We start from the raw sequence: 24134 nt of genomic DNA, 5'->3' as shown, positions 1-24134 counted from the left end.
GTGCGCAATAGATATTCACAATAGATTGAGAAAACTCGTTATGAATATATTGAGAAGAAAATTGATCGGCATCAAAGCAACGGCTAAGAGTAATGGAAAGTTTTGAAACCCTTATTAAAACCTAGCAGAATCAAACCGCGGTCCACAACTTTTAATGGCACATCAGAACAGTCTGAACAAGAAATAACATCTAAGTATAACGATCAATAGTGTTCCATTGAACTGGTCGATGAACCTGATGAAATAAAACAGCCGGTTAATAGCAGTTGTAGGTTTGAAATTTTTCACCCAATTACAATAAACTAACTTAGAAGTGTTTGCTTTTCTTGAGAAAAAACGGTTGGAGTGGATAATGTTAACGCTAGAGTTATTCAAGATTGCATTCATGTGATTACATCTTGCTGGATCTTATTAATAAATCTTTACTAACTGGGAATGTGCCTTAGGTGTGGAAGGAATCCCTAATAGTCCCAATTCAGAAGGTTGCTGGAACGGTTAAGGTAGCAGCCCGGTGTGACGGGTCCAAAAAATGGATTTTTTTTACATTTTCCGGAAGAAAAACATCTTTAAAATATACTCAAAAAAAATTCAGACTGAGATTTTAAATATTTTTGAAGTTATAGCTAATATAAGAGAGCGTACCGTAGTGTGTATGAAAGCGTGTGACAAACCTTTAAACGCGTTTTTCTCAAAACCATGTTTTCGAAATTTCAGGGAAGCACTCAAAACTATTCAACCGATTTGGCTAAAAATTTTACCCGTTATTCTAGACACACATATCTAAATACGTAACTTTTGAAATATTTAATTTTTATTAATAAACTATTTTATTTAAACAATTTATCAAGAAAAAAATAGACTTTGATAATTTTTTTCACGAGTCCGTCATTTAGTTTAATTTTTTTTCCTTATGTATATTATAGGTTAGTTCATTCAAATAAAGTTTGCAGAATAAAGAAAACTTGCAAAAAATTTAAAACGATCGCATTTTATTTTCTTGTTAAAAAAAATTATGAAAAAACGTCGAAATTTCGGTCGTCACACCGGGCTACTACCTTAAGAGCCCCCGCAGACTGCAGACTGATTTGTCGGCCGATAGTTTTGTCGGTTTCTTAATCAGTACGGAGAGGTATGAATGTGCGCACATTACGCCGATTTAGTTGGGTCGGTTTTTGCACCAGAAGGCCGACCCGACCAAACTGTTGATTGACAGAAAGTCTGTAGTATGCGGGGGCTCTAAATCCGAAGAGTTTCGTCAACCTGTTGCACACGTTAGAAAATATATTGGATAAATTGCAATGCATGCTAATACCAGAACAATCGGGATATCGGGAAGGTCATTCCTATGAAACCACATTGAACTTTGTATTAGCAAAATGGAAAGAGAAATTAGAATGTGAAGATACCATCTTTGCTGTTTTTGTTTCTGGATCTAAAACGCGCTCTCGAAACAATTTCTAGGCCCTTGTTATTGAACATTGTTGTATATGCAAATAGTTGTTAGATAATCCTAAATTCATTCTGGCAGCACTGTCGCAGTTGTAAGAAAAACCGAATAAAAGTTACACACGGTTTTCTATGTCGCGATTGATAAAAGTTGTTTTCCGCTTTATCTAAAACGTTAGTTCAATAAAAGTAGTAAAATATTTTCGTATGTGTATTTCACATTTCCGCTATCCCAAAATATGTAACAAACATGATTAAACCTTCGCGTTCGGGAGAATCAATATCTTGGCGTGTTAAGTCCAAGACTCACACTGACAATGTCATCAAGAAAATTGCCAAGAAGTATGGAATATTATGCCAATTGAAAATCGATTTCACTATTTGCAGCAAAGTACAGCTACACAAATCAACCATCTCTCCTCATTTAGACTTATGTTCTTCCATTATTTTTTCAGCCAATGATACACAAATATCGAGATTACAGCGGTTGCAAAACAAAATAATGCGGTTAATTTTAAAATGTAATACGTTCACTTCCTCATCTGGACACATTAAAATGGTTATCCGCGAAGCAAAGAATTGTTTGTTTGACTATGGTGTTCATTTTTAAAGTAGTTAACGATTTGCTGCCTCGACATTTATGTGATAGAGTTGAAAGGGCAAATGATTTTCATAGATATAACACTAGAAACGCGAATGAATAATGAACACCTAATTTTTTGTCATGTGGCCCACAAAATTCGTTGTACTTCAAAGGAATTGTTGTTTTCAACACGATGCCAAGACATATTGAATGCGCAACAACACTTACAGAATTCAAGAGGCACTGTATTTCACTCGCTAAAGCTGTATTTTTTTAACAGCTGAACGATGTTTTTTTTAATTTTTGACGTATTTTATACAAATTTTTCTCAATGAATATAGTACCTGACGAAGTTTTCTTTGAACGGATTATGTAGAACTATGTAGAACATTTTCTTTTTATTATCAATATTTTTTTTAACTTGGATTTATCAGTATTATGTTGGTCATGATCTCGATGATGATGGGCTATTTTTATTTTATTGTTTTCTTTTGTATTAGTTTTAAAAAAAGTGGTTCTAAAAAAGTTTGAGCCTCACGCGCGTTATACAGATATAAAGGATAAAAAATAGAATTTTTCCGTAATGGATGATTTCTCGACTTCTCTGCATGGGGATATCCATTGTCTCTTTAAAATCAGGCTGGCGGTCGGACTTATGCTCTGGTGGACCAATTGGGTTTGTCGGGACCGTATCGGCTCTGTGGCGGACAAGACTTGGTATTTGCTTGTTTTTGATAATAACAATTTTTATTTTATTATTAATTTATATCTATAAGTAAAATCAGTTCGTTTTTTTGTTAAACTGATTTCAAAATTGGGAAAATCATATATTATTTTCTAGATAATTCGCCTTGTTCAAAACTTTGTAGGGGAAGGTGGCGGGATCATCATCATCATTATCATCACCAATCCGGGCCGGAAGAATGCTGCTGTTTTCTTCGCAGTATGCAGTATGGGTTTTTAACTTGCTGGAAGATATAGTTATCTCCCAGCCCCTTTTCAGCAGGGTAGGCTCATTAGCATTCCAACTGTAACATAGCCGGAGTATTGCTTCTGATCTCCCATTGTCCAGTTAGACCGAACATCGAAAACAGTTGATATGATCACTGTCTATTCTATAACAACACAATGAATGTCAATTGAGGGCCCTTGGTTTTGAGCTCACGATCGATCGCTCAGTAAGCGAACGCGCCACCAATGTGGCTACGAAGGGTATTAAGGGTATTAAAAATATCGAGTTTTGTTCCGAACAAAGAGAATTCGCGGCATTCGCTACTTTTGTTTTTCCATTTGAAGAAAAATGCAGTCGAAGCATATCGTGTCGAAACATGTGAGAGAGGACTTCGGCAATCCAAAAGAGGTGATTTCGATCTGAAGGATAATGAACGTTTCGACCGAAAGACAATACTCTGTGTATGATGGGACCAGGCAGTTATGGTGTACCATGAGTTGCTAAAACCGGGTGGAACAGTGAATACCAACACCGACAACAAAAGATGAATTTAAATCTTGATTCGATTTATTAAAAAAGACTTTTGTTTTCTGTATTATAGTGACTTTCAACACTTTTGGCTGGTTCGTCACTTTACCTCCATTTCGGAAGAATGTCGGGAGTGAGAATTGAACTCCTGATCTCTAGCGTGAGAGGTACGGATGTTACCACTACGCCAGATCGTCTCCAAAAAAAAAAAAGACTGAAATAGTCCCGAAGATACGGTAAAGTATTACAATATGACAATGCACCGGCGCACACTGCCAAAGTTGTACAGGACGCAATAAAAACTTTTAACCAGGGAACGTTATCGCACTCGCCGTATTCTTCAGATCTGGACCCGTCAGATTATCACTTTTTTGCTGCAATGGGACATGCACTCGTAGAGCAACACTTTGCCAAATATATATATGTTGAAAAATAGATCGGCGAATGCTTTTCGTCGATACAAAAAATCTTTTTGGAAAGGAATGCACAACTTACGTGAGAGATTTGAAAAATATTATATGTGGAACCAAAAGGGGATTACTTCGAATAAAAAATAATTAAAATTCTTCTTAAAATTATGTGTTGTCCTCATCGAAAAACCGTCAATTTCAACTCACGTATCTGGTATGAAAATGATCAATAGACAGAATTAATTGTAATACTAATTTTTATTATGAGGAATTAAGAGGAAGCAATTGAATTCATCTCATTAGCCTTCTTGGAACATCCATGTCAAAATGATAATGACACGTTGTAGCAGCGGCAAGAATTTCCATCAACCAAGTACTGTTAAAAGTGTATTGCTTGGTGAGAAATTTGTATTTTGAATTTTTGAAATAATTTTCGACCAACTTACATTACATTTTTTCACCAAATTACAAATGAATTCGTTTACAAAATGAATTCTATCATCAAAATTATTGCTCTGTAAAAATTTGTTAAACCCTCTATGTTTGATCTACCATTCTGCACTTTTTCGTTTATGTTTTCCTTTCGGAGATGAAAGTAAATTATTATACTTACATCCTTTAGTCGGAATGACCACCGTCTGTCCGTGATTGATAGAATTCACATCGAATTCATCCTCGCTGTCTTCTGACCGACCACTAGCCTTCTGATCTCCCGGCTTGGCCTGTGGCTTCACGTGAAACGAATATTTGGTTGCCATTCGCAAATTGTTCACAGTCATTGTGTACGTCTTGATGTTCCTATAGATTCCCGAAGGCAGGAAATTAAAAATAATTTAACTCAATTAACAACCCCCCGATCGGATGGGAAACAACTCACCCGCTATCGCCTGACTTGTCCGTCAATATCTTCGATCGGCACCGATGCGGACCCCAGTTCTGTAGCTCGCAGTAAAACACATTGAACGATCGTCCCCGGCGGCCTTGATCCGCACCCTGTGTCGGCTCGTGTCTCTCATCGCCATCGTCCAGCGCTCCCACCTCCCAGGTGAGGTTGACCGATTTGTAGTCCGGCTCTCCGGACAGGTACCGTATCTCTGAAAAAAAAAGGTGAAAACAAGCGAGAGATGGTAAACATTGATGGCCTTTTTCGCGATCGATGTTAGTGTGTATTGTTTCGTTGGGTAAGCTCGAGGAATTTCTCTCCAAAACAAAACCAAACATCAAGTTATTCATTAGCACAGTAATCTACTTGGTGAGATGAAAAATACATTTTCTGTTCAAGCCGCTGAATAATAAGTTATTTCGTAATGCATGTTTTTGTTTCATTTATTTCTGGTTCACATACATTGTGTAATAAGTTCATTTTGCCTTTCAAGCGAGGGTTATCATAGCGTCGATGGAGCAACACTGGTTACTCAACTGCGCTTATTGCAAGAAATTATCGTACACATCTTCTTCGGAAACCTTATTTTTGGCGCCTTGAATTTTGGCGAGTCTTTCATCCGCCAACTTCTGCATTCGCTCCAACAAATTTGAATGGGGTTCAATTAGTTTATGGAAATCCGCGTAGGAGAGTTTGTAAATTTCGCACACTTCAAGCGCAACCACGTTTGCAGTTCGTCTTTGATCCTTTTTCAGCAAGGATATCTCCCCAAAATGGTCTCCGTCCACCAAATGTCCCAATTCTTTACCACCGACCGAATAGACTGCCGCCGTTCCGCTAGCAATGAAGTACATAGCATCACCGAAGCTTCCCGCTTCAATGATAACATCGTTTTCCAGAAAATGTTCCAACTTCAACCTGTCTACAATGCCCTCAATCAAGGCGTGGGGAAAATTACGAAACAGTTCCACATTATTCACCAAGTGATGACACGTCTCCATCCGGATGCTACATCTTAAGTTGTTCGAAATCGTATCCTGGATTGCTTCCTCGTCGAAGTACTTCATACGGAATCGATTAGCGAAATGTCGCTGCATTTTTGCCTTCGACTCCGCACCCAGCCGCTTATTAAACGCGTAAGCATTCAACTCATTGATAATTTCATCGTACCTCGTTTCACTCAAATCGGTCGAGATAACCATTCGTATCATCGTCAGCAGAATGTAAGTCAGCCAGAGCCATCCCACCAGCACCAGGGCGCATGTCATCGTATTGTTGGTGGCATTCGTTCCAGCCGAGTCCACTTGTCTTCCTTGCAGCGCCACTTGGATCGCATCCATAACCGATCGAATGTACATCACCAGTATAGGCTCATCGTGGAACGCATCATCCAGCTTCATCAGCACATACCGATGGTCCCTCGATTCGGTTATCGAAAAATTAACCGTCCCGTAATATTTCCGGAACTCCATGAAATCATCTCGGATCATTGCCGAGCGCTGTCTCACCACCATAGGATACTTTTGCTCGCCGTGCTTGCGGAAGTGATCCCAGTACACGTCCACCAGGAAGTTTCCTATCAGATACTGAGTTTCGTTCCATTTCGGAAGAGGTGTTTCGCTGGTCGAATAGGCCAGCAGGGGTATGATATCGCCTATACAGGATGTCCAGTGGATCACGTACATCGTTGAGATGATCAACTTCAGGATCATGATCTTGATTTCGCTGGCTTTGAACATTTTCGGTATCACCTCGAAGCAGCGGGTTATGTCTCGGAAACGGAATATATTGATTGCGTACAGCAGGATGGCAAATGTCAGATAAAACAGAGGTTCCGATTGATAGTAGCAGCAGTTTAGCTTGTACAAAAACAGGATAAACGGTACAAAGGCAATTAGATTATACACCGCCCTGAGATACTTCAAATTGTTCAGCAGAATTTTCCGAGGTTCTAGCACAATCCTCTTGGTGTTTTTGATGATATAGCCGGTGAAGAATTTAAGGATGAAATCGATCGCCAAAATCGTACACAGCGCCAGATCGGTCCGGATCAGCCACGGAAATTCCTCCAGATCCATGTAGATCAGATAGGATACCACGAACGACAGGAGTACCATGTGTGCCGATAAGATGAAAAACATCACTATGTCCCAGTACTGCCGAAAGGCGCTCAGTGGGTGAATTATGCAGGCCGGATAATCTTGAACCAAGCGCTTGTTCTCGTTCGCCATCTGGGCAAAGCTTCGGAAGAAGATTTCCGCGTCGGGATGGTCCGGCGAGAGGAGGGCGATTTTTCGCAATCGGCGCGTTATTTTCGTCCATGTTGACGATTCTGGAGTGATAGGGGGAAGATTGGTTCCCGAGTCGTAGCGTAGAATGCAGCTGTGGCCAGCGTTGACTTCCTGCATCTTTGCAACATACGGAGTGAAAATTGTGTCGGAACACCGAGTTTGCTGTGATTGTTTTAATCGAAAATCGTTTCTAAGGTTGGTCTAGCATTGTTAACATGGAAAATATATCACAAATAAAAAGGTGATAATACGTTTCTTGAAACGTATTGCAAAAAATGGTGGAATTATAGGGCGGAAACATTCTTGTTTTCAAATATTGGGTTGTTCGAAAGGTTTGTGTTAATGATGGTCATATCGTGGCGCTTTTCAAGAACATCCCTTGGTGTAACTCCCGCGAATTAGCAGATTCAATACAGATATCTTAAACCATTGCTCATTAGCATCTCGTGAGGCTTGGTTGTCCCAGCTCGGTTATCTAAATCGCCACGATATTGGATTATCACAATTTGACGAAATACATTTCATGAATCGTCCTCCATCTATGACTCGTAACGTAACGAAAATACGCCGTTTTGAAACAAATTGTGGTGGGTGCTGGAAAAGCAACAATGTTCAGCGAAAAAAATCTTGGAATAAACGAAACTTCAAAGCCTTTAAAACCTGTTTTCACTTAAGGAAGCCATGTTCCGCATCTGAAAATATGGACTGACTGCCATCAAAATACAAGGTCTTTCAGATTAAACCCTCACGCAACAAATTTTAATAACTTCAACAAAAGTGAACCGTTTTTTATTTTTAAATAACGAAAATAAAGCTTAACACACGTTCTTGTAAGTTGTACATATTGACACTAAAAACCATTCGATCAGACTGAACGAGTAGCCGAATATTATCGTCCCGAAGTGGGGAACGAAGTATTCGATCGACGAAGCGGAAAATTTTTAGTGTTTGCACCCAAATACATAATAGCGAATTCGTTTTTAAAACTGAGTCAGTGCCAAACTGACTCTGTAATAAAAAAAACGTTTTCAGTTTCACGAATGCGGTGTTTTGTTGGTGTGCGTTATATAGTCTGATTTGTTTATATTCGCGACGATAAATGTACAGTGTCGACGTCTAATGGCGATATTAATGCTTGGGAGGTAAATTATTCTCTATCAGATCAGCAGGGCCAAGTGCAGTGTAAAAATATAAAAGTTTGTATGAATGTTTTCACTTCATATTGTTTTATTACTTAAAACATGTAGTTCTGACACTTACTGAACCATTTGTCGATGCATTTTCTGGTTTTTCCACAAATAATTACTATTATAATATAAAATCATCATTAGCCACAGTTTTCGTTCAATATGTTTCTGTGATATCGAAAAAAAACCTCTTATTTCATCACATGAAATAAATATTCGATACGTTAAAGTAAATTTTCATTCATAATTTTGATTTTGAAAGCAGGTTTATTCCAACTGAATATCCATCATTATTTTCGCCTCCCAATGAAAGCACACGTAGCTTAATGCCGTCTGCTCGAATATACTTTCAAAATCAGAATCCGAATTGGATTACGATTCCAATAATACAAAAGCAAAAGCAGCAGGTTTTTCATCTTCATAGTTTTTATTTTTAGATTTTCCAAAATATACTCGGAACTTGACAGTTCGGTATAGTTGTATTGGTGAACCCGAGTGCCAACCCGTGAAACATCTCAGTGCGAAACTAACAGCTTTCGGGGCGAACCAGTGCGACACTGAGTGCGAAACTGACTGAATAAAAAAACGTTTTGACAGCAGTTAGTGCGGCACTGAGGTTGAAACTGAACAAAAACGAATTCGCTATAAGTCACTGCTATTTGAGATGTGTGCGTAACATTAAGAGTTACTTTGGTCGTGTGTGTGATATAACTAAGAAGTAAATGAAACGTAAACAGAACTCGTCAATTTTTGCAATCGTTGTTTCAAGTGGCAGCAAAGTGGCAGTGTATCCTTGCTTACGTGTAGAGCGCTGCAAAAAGATTTCAAATTTTCTTGAGCCCAAAAACTCGCTAACTTGTTCATAGATACAGATCCCGTATCAAATTAAAACTGACCGATACATTAGCTACCTTCCGGTAAAGAAGATAGCCGACGAGTACAACAACAACGTCAGTTTGGCGAAACATCCGACCAGCATCATGGTATTTGAACTGGTGGCATCAGACGGTAAAAAATTGAAATTCAGATAGTGATAAACTACGGAGGTATTTAAATTAAATTTATACTTCCATGGGTCACGAAGGGATATGAATCTAAGCCTAACGTGGTCTTTCAGTAAGATGGTGCTCCATGTCACCTCAGTTCGTTCACAGAGATGGATGGAGGAAAATTTGCCATTTTGGTTAAAAGACATGTGGCCCCCATCCACTTCAGATCTCAATCCTTTGGAATACTTCATAAGGCGCTTCATGAAGGCTATGAAGAATGTTATCAAAACTTGTTGATCGTTCCGGAAGCGGTTATTGCTAATAACGAAAACCTAATCGATGATCGACTTAGTCCAATACTAAGTCTACTAGAGAAATACATGAATTTGCTTTGCAAACTCATTGGTCATTTTTTTAAGATGTAAAGTTAACGTTAGAATTATTTTTCCATCGAACGGAACGGGACTGATTAGGGAATTGGAAATTCCCTAAGATTTGTTAAATATGCTATACATTACGATTCCCTAATTCAGTGATGGCCATCCAGAGGACCGCGGGTCGCATGCGCCTTCCCGGCGTTGTTCATGCGGTTTAAATCCTGGTTGGAAGATGGTGAAAGAACTATTTCATCTGGATGATAAACGAAAATATAGTTAAAAATTCCGCAAACTCATGTAGTTCGAAACATATAGGAAATTATAATTTCGTCCATTTTCTGACGCTGAGAATTTACAAAGTATCGTCAACCAGGAAATACGTTAACGTAGTCAGGCAGTGAAAGCTGATTTTTCTTCCATTTATGAAGACATCAAAGCACATGAAATAATGTTTCTTTATGTGATTGAAAACTCTGTGACAAATTTGATAAACATGATCTTTTGGATCTTCTACCAAATTAATTCCAGAAGAGCGATTCTTTGAAGAGAAAACATATTTTTTGTTGCTTTTAAAGCCTGTCCACGTTAAATTTCGGACACCAAGATATGCCAGTAAAACAAAAATTCACATAATACAACAAAACCGATTGTTTATTTCAGTAAAATAGACTTATATCTAAAACAAGGAAAGCTTACGTTGATGTTAATTACGTTGTCTGTAAAATTCACGAACTTTCTTGGGAATTATTAGGTTTATATTAGGTTTCGTATAATATCCTCAGATATGCTGGCGGCGGCGCTCTACCATCTCCTTTTGAAATCATTAATGCCATTCGCTTTCTTTTTAGTTTTCGCTTAATCAGTACTTTTCCACTGGGCGAAGTACTGGACAGTTCGGTGGATTTGCTGTTTTTGGCACATATTTGGCCTCATGTGCATTATACCATTCCAGGATGGATTTTGCATAGTAACAAGAGCCCAAATCTGGCCAAAACAACGCTGGAAAGTCGTGGCTTCTTATGAATGGTAGCAACCGCTTCTGGAGACATTCCTTCTCGTAGACATCTTCGTTGATAGTGCCGATAGAGATGAAAGATTTGGATTTTTGGCCTGCATATGGCCTGCCAAACAAAGTACTTTTTGGGGAATTTAGACTGCTTCTTGGTCCGGAAACAGTCGGCTACGGCATTCCTTCGCATTGCAGTAAAAAAGCGAGACCCGGAAGCTGTTTGAAGTCTTCGAGAACATAAGTTCCATCGTCCATTATGGTGCATGAACATACACCCATGAAAAACTGGGTGTAGAGCACCTCAGCACGGCTTTCTGCAGTGAAATTTTGCTTATCATCACGATTGGGCACCTTCTTCACTTTGTACGCCTTCAGTCCATGCCTCTGCTTCACTTTTTGTACATATGATTTTGATTTTCCAACCTTTCGAGCCACATTTCTAACTGAAAGGTTGGGATGTTTCTCAATAATGGCAACCACTTTTCGGTCCATCTGTCGGGAGCATACTTTTCGATTTGTTCCGCTTCCAATCTTCCGATCCACAGTTAAGCGCTGGTCAAACGATTTGCACACACTAAACACGATACTCTTCGGCAGTTTTAGCTTTTTGGCGAGATCGCGGACCGACAGTGTTGGATTTTGCTGCCGTTCGTGCAAAATGCGTTTGCGTACTTCCACTTTTTACCAAACTGAAGAAGAATGTAAACATGTTGAACATCGAAATAAAGAGGAGGGTTTCAGATGTCATGTAAGTGAAATATTTCATTGATTAGTGAAATATTTCATGAACACTGAATGAAAAGTGTCCGAAATTTGACGTGGACAGGCTTTATGTTTGGATCCACATACATTTGTGAGAAATAGTTTTCCATTATAAAACAAGTGAAATCGAAGTTGAGGAACAAAATAACTAATGATCATTTCGATCATCGCCTATACCTGGCTACCCCTACCCTAATCCGTAAATGGTTTAAATCAGCGCAAATTTGAAGCATTCCCATTTTCCCATAAATTTATTCATTTGTAAAGCACACTTATCCATAAATTAAACAATTTCAAAATAACATTGAGAAAATATCGTACAAGAATCACCAGTTGGAGTATATTTCATATCAAATTCGCTTGTTGCCAGTCAAACACTTTTGTGACGTGACAACAACTGAACTTTGTGGTTTACGACTCTTGAACATTAATGATGTATTATCAGTTTCGATTCATGACATAAGGGAGGTGGGGGTAAAACGGACATGTTAAGGAGAACTTCATATATAAACTCATGTACTTCTTGCAATTCAATATACTGTTTTTCTATCTAATTGGCCAAATATTTAATAGAAAAGTGTTTTTCAATGTTTTTTACTAAAATCAAAACAGACCGAAAAGTACAACATTCTTTTCGATGCGGATATAATGGACATGTAGTGGAGGTAATATGGACAGGTTTGTAGTATATGAAGCGTAGAGGTTTATTGATCGCGAGAGGAATAATTTTATTCAACCAAGGTTTGAACTCATCACGTATGTTCGTTAAATGATGAAAAAATCGAATTAATATACCTATAAGTGATATCGTGCTTTTCAGTAGTATAAACTGACAGACTTTGAACTATTTTGCTTTTGGTTCCAGTCAGCTTCTAAACAGTCCACATTTGGCGATTTGATTTCCAATTATAGACGCAGGACATTCCTTAGGAATAGATTAAACAGACTTTTCACAGTTCATTTCACTCCCACTGGCAACTGTCCGTTTTACTCCACCAGTACAATTATTTCAATAATTTATATTTTTCCACTCAAAAATTAATTTACTTTTCCGTATATACCTAATATCGCTTCTCTGTTAACTCACAAACCGATATATAACCATCAGCGAATTGAATTTTGACATTAAACCACTCAAAATGCTTAATATCGAAGCAGCTAAAATTACATCCTCACGCGGAATCATGTATGATTTTCGGTTTTCATTTCCCTTTTCCACTTTTGATCAGTATTCATTGCCATCAGTGCCTTCAATATTATAGAATAACATGTAGACGGTGTTCTCATTAACAGAAATCTGAAATTCAAAATGTAACCATACCAATCAACCACCTGTCCATATTACCCCCACTGTCCGTATTACCCGCGGTTCCCCTACAAATTAACTTCTTTCTATGATTTGTCAACAATAGATGAACGTTAATTTCAAAAACCTGCAAGAACCTTGCAAATATCGGCATGAATTTTGTGACGTTAAAAAGTGCTCTGTACAAAAAATAGGCTCCGCCAACGTTTTCACCTCACAAAATCAAATAAGTGTATTAATTTTAAATTTTACCGTGTTTTAGAAAGCTGTATACTAATTTTTATGTTGGTTCTTCTCACTTTCCTCTGAGATCTCATTTCCCCTTCCAAGGATCAACTAATAATAGTTCACAGTCTAAAATTTGTTTTTTGGTAATGTAACCTCATAGAATGGGTCTTATGTATCTGTAGGTTACAATATTCATATACCACTGCGAATCAAATGCAGCGTTCGTTCTATGGACACAGTGGATAGCGGAAGTGTTGCAACTTAAGCTCCTTCCGTTGATAGGCCATGTGGTAAATCAGCTGTCGCCGTCGACTATTTATAGTACGAATTGAGTTCCATACCCAATATTTTCTAGGCCAAAATACAGAAATTTGTTGTGGCAACCCTGAAAATTACCCTTATGTTAAATTTGTCGAAAAATTGCAAATGCCGAAAGATAATGTAAAGGATTTTCCAACTTTAAATTCCGAAAGTAAATTCAAATAAAACACACTTAGAATTCGAATTTCGATGAAACTTTTATTTTAAATTAAAGTTTGGTTTATGCCATTATATGTGAAATACAACATCATTCAAATGTCCACCTAGGACTTCCTCGCACGCCTTGTTTCGGAACAGGTAATTTTCGATGACTTCTCGGCACATATGGGGCGGTATCTCGGTCATAACTTCACGAATGTTGTCTTTTAAATGTTCAAGAGTTTGCGGAGAGTTGGCATAGACACGGTCTTTCGCATAACCCCACAAAAAAAAAGTCTAGCGGGTTCAAATCGCATGATCTGGACGTCCAATTGGCATCACCAAAACGCGAAATTATGCGTTCCTCAAATTTCGTTCGCAATATGGCCATGTTCGGTCGTGTTGTGTGGCACGTGGCGCCATCCTGCTGAAACCACATGTCATCCGTATCCATATCTTCAATTTGTGGCAAAAAAAATCGGTTAACATGCGGCCATAGCGCTCACCATTCACAGTTACCGTCTCGCCGTCCTCACTTTCGAAGAAATACGACCCGATGACTCCACCAGACCATAATGCGCACCAAACAGTGACTTTTGGCGAATGCAATGGCCTCTCAACAATCATGTGTGGATTTTCTGAGCCCTATATACGGAAATTTTGGGTGTTCACATAGCCACCGAGCTCGAAATGTGCCTCATCGCTGAAGAAAATTTGATGCGAAAATTCAGCATTTTGCTGCTGTTGTTCGTTCACCCAATCAACGTATGCCCGACGTATTCCATGGTCACCACGCTCTAATTTTTGTACCAGTTGGACTTTATGTGGATGTAGGTGCAAGTCCAAATGCAAAATTCGCCACAATGATGTGTTTGACAAGCCCAATTGCTGAGCACGCCGTGGAATCGAAAGATTCGGGTCATCCTCCACACTGGCAACAACAGCTGCAATATATTCGGCCGAACGCACATTACGATGATTCACAGGATTCACAATATCCGCTACGGATCCAGTTTTTTCGAATTTACGCACTACATTAGCGATTGTGTGCTCTGTAGGCCGTCCATGACGACCAAAATCCGTCCGTAATGCTCGAAAAACATTTGCCGGTTTTTCATCATTTTTATAGTATAATTTAACAAAATTAACACGTTGTGCGATGCTAAAACGATCCATATTGTAAAATGGCAGACATTTAACTAACGATATGACGCTTTGGATGACAGCTATGTCAAACGGTTGTCAGCGCAGGGCTGTATACTTTCGGAAGCCCGAAATGGAAAACCCTGTACCATATTTTTTTATTTTTTATCTTCGCTTATTTTTCGTCGGCCTATTTCCGCCACTTTAGTGCCAATCACCGACATCAGGGAGGCGACTCCACCTGTTCCTACCTATCAGACTCAACAACTCATGAGCCGGGCCAACTTCTTTTACTTCCGCTCCGAAGGAAGACGTAACCAGAGATTTTTCGCCTCAGAAAATCCCAACGACGCCAGCTGGGATTGAACCCAGGCCGATCGGATTGTGAGGCTGTTACGCTAACCATACAACCACTGGCGCCGTCTGTGTACCATATTCAAAAGGATAAAATTTCAAGATAGTGTGACGCACGGCGGAAATATCACTCATTGTGCAATATGAAAAAGAAGCAATGACCTTCATTTCATAACTTGCAGTTCGTTGAAATTTCAGTTTCATCCACGTCGGTAACAATTGCGGATCTTGATATGACCCTATTCCCGAAGTCCGAGGTACAATTTAACTCCGTCTATGGCTCCCTCCGACCCCCTTTTCTTTTTGGAACAGCGAAATTTGCACAATCACCAACTACCGAGTAATTTACGATATTATTGTTCTTCTTGCTTCATTCCATGCTGGCGCTACCGCAATCTTCTGCACCGACCTATTCCAAAGTGTTTATCTTCGAGAGAAAATCTATGCTCTGCTTACTCCCGAATGCCCTACTATCTCTAGCGTTTCAAAAACCCGACAGCAAATGAGAGGGAAACTTCTTCTATGCTGTCGTCAGTGACAAACAGCCGCGCGCGAGATACAACGAAGCGGTATTATCATGCAAAAAAAACACCCACTCCAATCGTACCATCATCATCGAATCATTGCGTTTTCGGCCTGTGCCGCCGTCGGTTCCGATCAAGATGTGAGGCCTACGCCATTGTCCCGGCTTCTATGGTGATTCAATGCTCGGCGAGGCAGAAGCCCACCAAAACGACCATGGCAATTGTTAACCTGCGTACATAACTTTTCCCGGGATTGGATTGGAAATCCACACGAGATGAGGTAGACAAGAACAATAAATGATAATTACAGGTCGTTGTGGGCCGCTGCCGATGTGCATGGGGCGAAGATTGCTCCCGACAGGGGCTTGCGTTGCACCACACGATGCACTGCACTACTATTGCTTGCAGTTTGCGCTTGAATTAATTGACGATGATGGCGATGATATCGCGGCTCAAATTTATGGTTCGGTAGCTAATGAGATGAGAACAAAATACGACGTGGATGGGACAGATATACATATTTCTTTGTGGGGTTTCGTTGGTGTATCATGTCTCACTGGAGCACGAGAAGATTGGGTTGATTTAGTTTAGAGATAGGAGAATTAAAGCCGAAAATGGTACTGTCTATTGTGAAACAAATTTAATTAGATTTATTTAGTTATCATGGATCTGATTTTCTGCTGAGAAAATCTTAAGTTAGACCATATTTCTACTCTAGTATATATTCTAATTTCGCTGAAGCTCGCTGAAAGGTCACTAAAAAATTATTGGTTCCCGACTCAGAGTTATTAAACTTAACCTTTTCTTCTTTCATCGCCCGAATGATGGAAGCTTCTCACTTGACCTTTGTACATATTTCTGCATAATCCTCCAAAAGCCGCTTCCGAAGCTGAATTAAACTCTGATAGAGTCATATCAACAAATTACCCCTTCGGGTGGTTAGGCGCTACAGCCTCATGGGAAGTTAATTTTATATTTTCTTCGGCTCAACCCGACGCCATTTAATCCCACGGTTGTTACAGCGCATCGTCCTGTTTTTCAACTCCGTCAAAGCGGCTTATATTTACGGAACATTATAACGCACGGTATATCTTGCAGCATATATCGGCTCTGCTGTGAAGCTGGTTTCTCAGCTTAACGGGAAGATTAGCATATCATCATAAATCTAGGGAAGCCAGTAATGTTTGTGTGAGCTGCAATCGGGGACTTGAAGAGAAGATAGGTTTTTTTCTGAAGGGCATATTTGATGCTGAACGCTGAACGCTGAACCATCTCGAGTTAGGAAGTACAGCCTTTTTCTGTTGGCGGTGGTGATTTATGATACACTTCAACCTAATTCACATACGCATTTTCCGACAATTTTTTTTTGTAACTTAGCTAAATGTAATTGCTCGATTGTCATTATCTTATCTACTAATAATTTCGCTGGAGTTCAGGCACATGGATTTGATGTATACAGCAATTTCATGGAAAATTGTCTACAGAAAAAGTGCTTTATTTGTGTTCAAATCTTGTACATATATTTGTTTTTTGGCGATGTCGTAATCCGAGAGTTCCGGGTTTGGCTTAATTCTTCTCAATGCTTTCAACAGGGCTCTGCATAGTCATAGTCAACTGAGGATAGTCAGCTGACTATCTGACTGACTATATCCATAGTCAGTTAGTAATGACTTTTGGCTTCTTCACGCAGTTTCTCCGCCAAAACGACTGAACAGTCAGTCGGGCGTTTAGTCGCTATCTCCCTTTACCGACTCGACTATATCATTTCATTCTTCCCAGTCAAATTGTTCTCATTGCATTTTGAAGTGACTTCCCCCAAAACGAATTCGTTCCTCTCTTTCTCCCATGTACATGTGCATGCATACAGGTGAGCTAGATTCTTTTGTATCGTACTCGAAAATTACTTACACGTATAAAATAACGTGCAGTGTGTGTGCGCTATTTTGCACACCTGATACTAACTAATACTAACGCGAGGACCTTTATAGCATACTTCATAAATGTCTAAGTTCGTTGGTTTGAGTTCACGATGGGTAGACAATAAACTGTCCATTGATGGGGTAACTTCTTTTTTGCGTCAGAAATCATGTTTTCGTTCCTCTTTATATGGACGTAAAATAATATTGCGTACGAGGGTATAAATTAGTGTCAGGGGGAAATGTAAGTGTGGATTGAAGTCAGTTGAATGAAGAGGCAGATTTGTTTTCATTAGTCGAGTCAGTTAAAATAACCACTGACTGGACTAGTTCACCAGTCATCCTCGCTAGTCAACGCTAGTCAATTAATTTTCTAGTCAAGTCACTTTTTGTTGGCGGCGACTGCAGAAGCAGTTCTAGTCGAAGCGAAGCTGCTAAGAGTAGAGTCGGTCCTCATTTTTCACCTTCGAATATTTCGGGCCCTGACAATCAACCTCAACTTTCTATCGTAAGGAAGTTGAAACGAACCGTCCTTTAAACCATCCCTACAACAGTTTTATTTATTCATTTATTTTTTATTTATTTATTTCAACACCATCCGACTATAGGTCTAAATGGTAAAATATACTCAGATTGGGAAAAGCCACCTTGAGCAAACGTAAAATTTTAACTCAAAGCGGCATAAAAACCCAATATCTTTTCACAAAAAAGTATACAAATGAAAATAACATTAAACTAGAGCAAGTAACAACAATTAATAACAATGATAAAGAAATTATACTAAGCATACATTCCACAGTTGCACACAAAACAGTCTAAAAAGACAAGTAATTTCCACGACGATTATATTCCAACGCCATCTGCCGAATAGGTTCATGAAGTCCATAATTAGTGCGGTGCGCTTCAACCCGTAACAATTGTTGATTCCGTTGAGGCCGAAGAGGGCAGTACAGCTGGAGTCGTGACAGCAGGACAGTCAAAATGTCCTGACAGAATTTGATGAACTGTCTTTGCAGTGATATCTTTGCGTCGCTGCTCAAGAGTAGCTATGCCAACTAGCTGGCAAAGTTCCTCATAAGGTGGTAAAGCATCATAATTTCTCCAAGGTAGCATACGACAAATTTTACGAATGAAGCATTTTTGTATCCGTTCGAGACGAAGTATCCAACAGTCATAATGCGGATTCCAAACAACATAGCTAGACTCAAGGATGGAACGTACTAAAGAGCAATAGAGAGTTCGTAGAGTGCCAGGATCGCAGAATACTCTGCCAATCCGAAAGATAATTCCAAGCTGACGATACGCTTTGTTGATGATATCGACATTGGGCTATTCAAAATAACACCGAGATCCGTGACGATGTCACTACTATGGGCTATTTTTTACGAGTAAAGCTGATAGCAGTGCATTTCAGAATACTGATAGTCATGTGATTCATGCTGCACCACTCCGCGAATAAGTCAATCAAGTTTTGGAGTTGCAGACAGTCTGAGGCGGTCGCAATTGGCACATAATTTTTTACATCGTCAGCGTAGCATAACCTGGTTCCATGGCAATAGACGAGTAATGTCGTTAACGAACAGCGAGAATAGCAAAGGTCCTAAAATGCTACCTTGCGGTACTCCGGAACCATTCTTGAACCACCTCGATTGGGAAGAACCCACTTTTACGGAAATTTGGCGATTGAGTAGATATGTGCGTAGCCACGAAAGCAGAAAGTTTTGCCAGCAAGATTCCATGGTCCACACGGTCGAATGCCGCTTTCAAATCAGTGTAAATGGTGTCGATCTGATTACCTTGTTTCATAGTACGCAAGCATAGCGATGTGAATAAAAACCATGTTGAGCAGTGGATATGTAACTTTTAACCCGAAACAGAAGATGTTTATAAACAACTAGTCCTGCCCAACATTTGTTTTTTGTTATCAATACCTTCAAACATTCACGTTTTCTTACTATGACTATGAGCAAGTTCATGGGTCCAATCGCAGAACTGTTCATTGATTGATCTTCTTATCAACCCCGTTGAATTTACCTTCAACTGTAAAGTTCCTAGTATTTCTAACAAAACTCATCATAATATCATAATCATAATATCAGATTGTTTTCAGACACAATTCTCGTTCAAGATTTTTCAACCACTTGCAAATAACATGTTCTTCCGTTACATGGAAAAATAAAAATCTCCGCATGCCAAATTTGGTTCAGTTTGCTTGATTAGTTCTTGAATTATGCAGAAATGTATGTTTCATTTGTATGGCAGAGACCCCCCTCCAGAGAGAGAGGAGTGTCTATTCACCATGGAAACGTTTCGTTTCCCCCAAAACATTCGCATGACAGATCTGGCTCCATTTGCTTGATTAGTTTTCGAATTATGCTGAAATTTGTCTTTCATTTGTATGGCAGCTCCCCCTTAGAGAGGAGGATGGAGAGTATAACCACCATAGAAACATTTATTGCACCCTAAAACCTCCAAATGCCTAATTTGGTTTCATTTACTTGATTAATTTTGAGAAGGGCAGAAATTTGTGTTTCATTTGTATGGCAGCCCCCTCTTAGGGAGGGGGGAGGAGTGTCTAACCACCATAGAAACATTTATTGCATCCTAAAATCTTCATATGCCTAATTTGGTTTCATTTGCTCGATTAATTCTCGAGTAACGCAGAAATTTGTGTTTCATTAGTATGGCCCCTTGGAGAGGGGGGTGGAGAGTCTAACTATTATAGAAACATTTATTGCACCCTAAAACCTCAATATGCCTAATTTGATTTCATTTGCTTGATTAATTCTCGAGTAATGCAGAAATTTGTGTTTCATTTGTATGGCAGCCCCCCCCTTAGGGAGGAGGTGGAGAGTCTACACCATAGAATCATTTATTGCACCCTAAAACCTCCACATGCCAAATTTCGTTTCATTTGCTTGGTTAGTTCTCGTGTAATGTAGAAATTTGTGTTTAATTTGTATGGCAGCCCCCCTTAGAGAGGGTGGAGGGGTCTCACACTATCACGAAAACCTTCCCCGTCCCCAAAAACCCCTACATATCAATTTTCATGTTGATCGGTTCAGTAGTTTCCGAGTCCATAAGAATCAGACAGACAGACAGACAGACAGAAATCCATTTTTATATACATAGATGGCCTCAAACACCTTATAGCAAGCGCACAATTAAGTAATTCCGCGATAGTTCTCCACACTGTGCTTGTTGCCTTTCTTAAACACAGGAAACATGAATGATGACTTCCAGCTATAAGGAAACTTTTGCCTTCGTAGAGAGATGTTGAATATTGAAGCGATTGGAGATTTCAGTGTTTCACATCATTTTTTCAATAAAGCAGCAGGACTACCATCAGGCCCTGGTCAATAAGATTGTTTCATTTTATATACTGCGTAAGCGTTTGAGACGGCCAAGTTCTTGATTTGTCCATACCGGTTTACAGCGTGGACGAACCCGAGGGACATGTTGTAGGATTAATTCATGAATCACGGTGAAGCTATCAACTGCATCATCAGCATCATTACAGTTCGCCAAAAAGGTCCAATCGGCATTGCAAAGTGCAGCATTAATTGCATTATAATCACCACGCCGGAAGTCAAACGCATTGAGATCAAAATCATCGTCGAATAAGGCACCGATAGGTTTGTCAAATCTAACCATGACGGGTGGATGATGAGGGTCTATATTGCACAGCATGTCAAGTGCAGTAGTCACTGAGCAAGCTAACAAGGAACTATGATTGACAAATATGACATCCAAGAGCCTACCATTTTGATTGAACATTGGATTGATCTGGTAGAGACCGCTTAAGGCAACGCCATCTAAAAGACAGGAACTGCCAGCATTTACAAGAGAATGCTGAGTATCGACTACTAAATATCTGTTGTTAGTATTCCATTTCCAAGAAAGGCCAGCGCGGTTGTAGTCTCCAAACAGCAATAGATCATCATTAGAGTTAAGAGCCTCATTTGCTTTAATAGTTGACGATATATGACGTTCGATTACTTCAGTTTCATTGTATAGGTTGGGTGGGACATAAATAACACCGGTCGCCAACTTAGAGGTCCCGGTCGAAATTGCTATCCACAGTTGCTCAAGTGACTCGTCGGTTGCATTCAACAATAATGAAGACGACAAACATCGTCGAACTGCAATAAGTACACCGCCTCCAGACGACTTATAACTATTAGCCGGACTACGATCAGTACGGAAAGCAATGTAATTCTCATCAAACAGCTGATTAGAGATAATCTGGGAATCAAGCCGGGTTTCTGTGCGGACGATGCAATCATATGGTGATTCCGATACTGCCAGTCTGAATTCCAAAATTTTACTGCGAAGGCCCCGAGTATTTTGATAATAAAAAAGCGTAGGCTCAGGAACAGGAACATTCGACAGAGGCAAACGTGCAGCGACGTCGGCAAATGATGAGCTATGGCTGAAAGAGACATAATGATCTTTTTGCAAATTCATAATAGGCATTAACTTAACTGGATTGGGGGCCCGGTGGCCCCCAAAGTCCACCGATGGAAGATCATTCAAGTTAGAGCTGGTTGACGAGCTGATAGAGTAGGCGTTGATAGGTCGATTCGTGGAAGTACAGTCGCACTGGGAAGCCAAGTAGATGGATCCAGTGAAATTTCTTTCAAATTCAAATCCGGTCTGACTTTGAATGATACAAAGACAAGCGACTTCAGATCAGCAGTTGTACGTTCTAGGAAACTATTTCGCTATTTTCGTACCTGACCGCGCCGGATTTTTAATTTGGGTGTCCAAAATCAAATTATTCTCTCGACCTCCACCCTATCGGGGTTTTCGATTTTTTTTATGCCAAATGTCTTAAATTTTTGCATGAAACTTCGAGATCTACTGTCATCTCGAAAAAATTTTTTTTTTTGTCAAAACTCGACTCTCTGGGACTTTTTTTTCGGAATACTAGACGAAAAGTATGGTTTTGGTTGCCAATAAAAATAGTTATCCTAATAGTTCGGAATTTGCTGCGAAATGTTGAGTTTCATTATAATATATCCAATGTAGAATATTAGCTCATTCGGACTTCTTTTACATTTACTAGTGTCCAAGACGTTGAAATTTGAGTTTTTCGAAAACCGAAAAATCTCCGGAAATCGAGATTTTTAAAAGAATATTTGATGCCAAATGTCTTAAAATTGCATGGCACGTCGAGATTTACAGTTATCTAAAAAAAATGTTTTTGTCACCCCCCCCCCTGGGTGATTTTTCGATTTTCAAAAAACTCAAACTTTGATCGCTTTGCGTCACTCTCCCTTAAGTCAGATTGAGCTTATATTGTGCATAGGGTGTTTTTTCGAGGTGGTGAACATTTTTTATGGGGTAACTTTTTGAAATACGAGATGACCATTTTCATTGGCACTCTAGCCTACTACGATCGCTGCTTTCAAATGAACAGTGATGTCCGATTAACTGAATAACTGAATCAGATCTTAGAATGATGAAAGGCTGTTAACTCTACGGTGACTGAAGCGAAACTGTAATAGAAATAGAAGAATGCATTACTTTTCTTTTATTCGTCCGATGCAATGAGTTGTAATCGGTTGGAGCTAAAGCTGTATAATATAAATGTGTCATATAAATATTATGGCTCGCCAATGCATTATTCGCTCGTTTTTGACTGCATGGGTAAAAAACACAATAATGCACTAAACAAATGTATAGAAATATGGGAGAGCTACCAATCTTCTTCAATTCGAAACACTTAGGGGAACCGCGGGTAATACGGACAGTGGGGGTAATACGGACAGTGGGGGTAATATGGACAGGTGGTTGATTTGTATAGTTACATTTCGAATTTCCGATTTATGTTAATGAGAACACCTTCTACATGTTATTCTAAAATATTTGGCAATGAATACTGATCAAAAGTGAAAAGCGAAACAAAAACCGAAAATCATACATGATTTCGCTTGAGGATGTAATTTTAGCTGCTTCGATATTAAGCATTTTGAGTGGTTTAATAACAAAATTCAATTCGCTGATGGTTATATTTCGGTTTGTGAGTTAACAGAGTAGCGATATTAGGTATGTTCAGAAAAGTAAATTCATTTTTGAGTGGAAAATTTTAAATTATTGAACGGATATTTGTGATGAGTTCAGACCTTTTTTTCTTTTTTATCCAAAATATATATTTTTATTAAGGCTCATATGGCGTCAGCCTAACAGGGCCGGGAGTTCAATATTTCGACAATGTTTGCTTACAACTATGTTAGTAACATGTAACCGTTTACTCGCGGTTGGCTCGAGGTTAATATTACAAGTGTTTTCATAATTGGGATGTTGCAGTCTTCAATGCTTTGTGCGTGTGCCCGACACGGGACCTTGGTTGAAAAAATTTGTTCCTCTCGCGATAGAAAAACCTCTACGCTTCATGTATTACAAACCTATCCATATTACCCCCACTACATGTCCATTATATAAAAATTGTCCATTATATAAAAAACTATAAAATCTCCGCCAACGCGATTGTTTCCGATGAAAAGTACATACGATAAATACTAGAATATTAAGCCTTTGCGGTCGTCTGTCTGCTCTCAGCCACCATAGCAAAGAATCATACTAAATACTTTATTCAACGATGTAATGGTTTACATTTTTTCTAAACAAATTTTGATGCCTAGTGAACTTTTTCACGAATGTATAAGAAGTTTCTATGAATAAGAGATAACGATACTCGGTCTGAGCAAAATTCTATTAGCGTGGAAATATAAAAGAATCTCTTCCAACGGAAATTAATTCCGACCGCAAAGGGTTAATATAA

General features: G+C 39.1%; 3 protein-coding genes across 4 annotated transcripts in view; 1 reads left to right on the top strand and 2 right to left on the bottom strand.

The window, feature by feature from the left end:
* Nucleotides 1-24134, bottom strand: part of LOC129776840 (uncharacterized) — a 119499-nt gene that overhangs the window by 2817 nt on the left and 92548 nt on the right. Inside the window, exons 2-3 of the mRNA XM_055782728.1 lie at nucleotides 4797-5013; nucleotides 4533-4717 (exon numbers count right to left, since the gene is read on the bottom strand). Of these exons, the coding sequence (XP_055638703.1) occupies nucleotides 4533-4717; nucleotides 4797-5013 (402 nt within the window). The remainder of the gene's footprint in view (nucleotides 1-4532; nucleotides 4718-4796; nucleotides 5014-24134) is intronic.
* LOC129776838 (transport and Golgi organization protein 6) overlaps nucleotides 1-24134 on the top strand; it is a 55038-nt gene that overhangs the window by 19656 nt on the left and 11248 nt on the right. The gene's annotated exons all lie outside the window — the stretch shown is intronic.
* On the bottom strand, nucleotides 5239-7278 carry LOC129776839 (uncharacterized). The gene has a single exon (XM_055782727.1). It carries the CDS (start codon nucleotides 7208-7210, stop codon nucleotides 5345-5347), a length of 1866 nt encoding a protein of 621 aa, XP_055638702.1. The 5' UTR covers nucleotides 7211-7278; the 3' UTR covers nucleotides 5239-5344.

This window comes from Toxorhynchites rutilus, chromosome 3 (assembly GCF_029784135.1).
Source record: "Toxorhynchites rutilus septentrionalis strain SRP chromosome 3, ASM2978413v1, whole genome shotgun sequence".
Classification (NCBI taxonomy): domain Eukaryota; kingdom Metazoa; phylum Arthropoda; class Insecta; order Diptera; family Culicidae; genus Toxorhynchites; species Toxorhynchites rutilus.
Note: the sequence above shows the minus strand (reverse complement) of the source record. Positions and strands in the feature narration are given on the sequence as shown.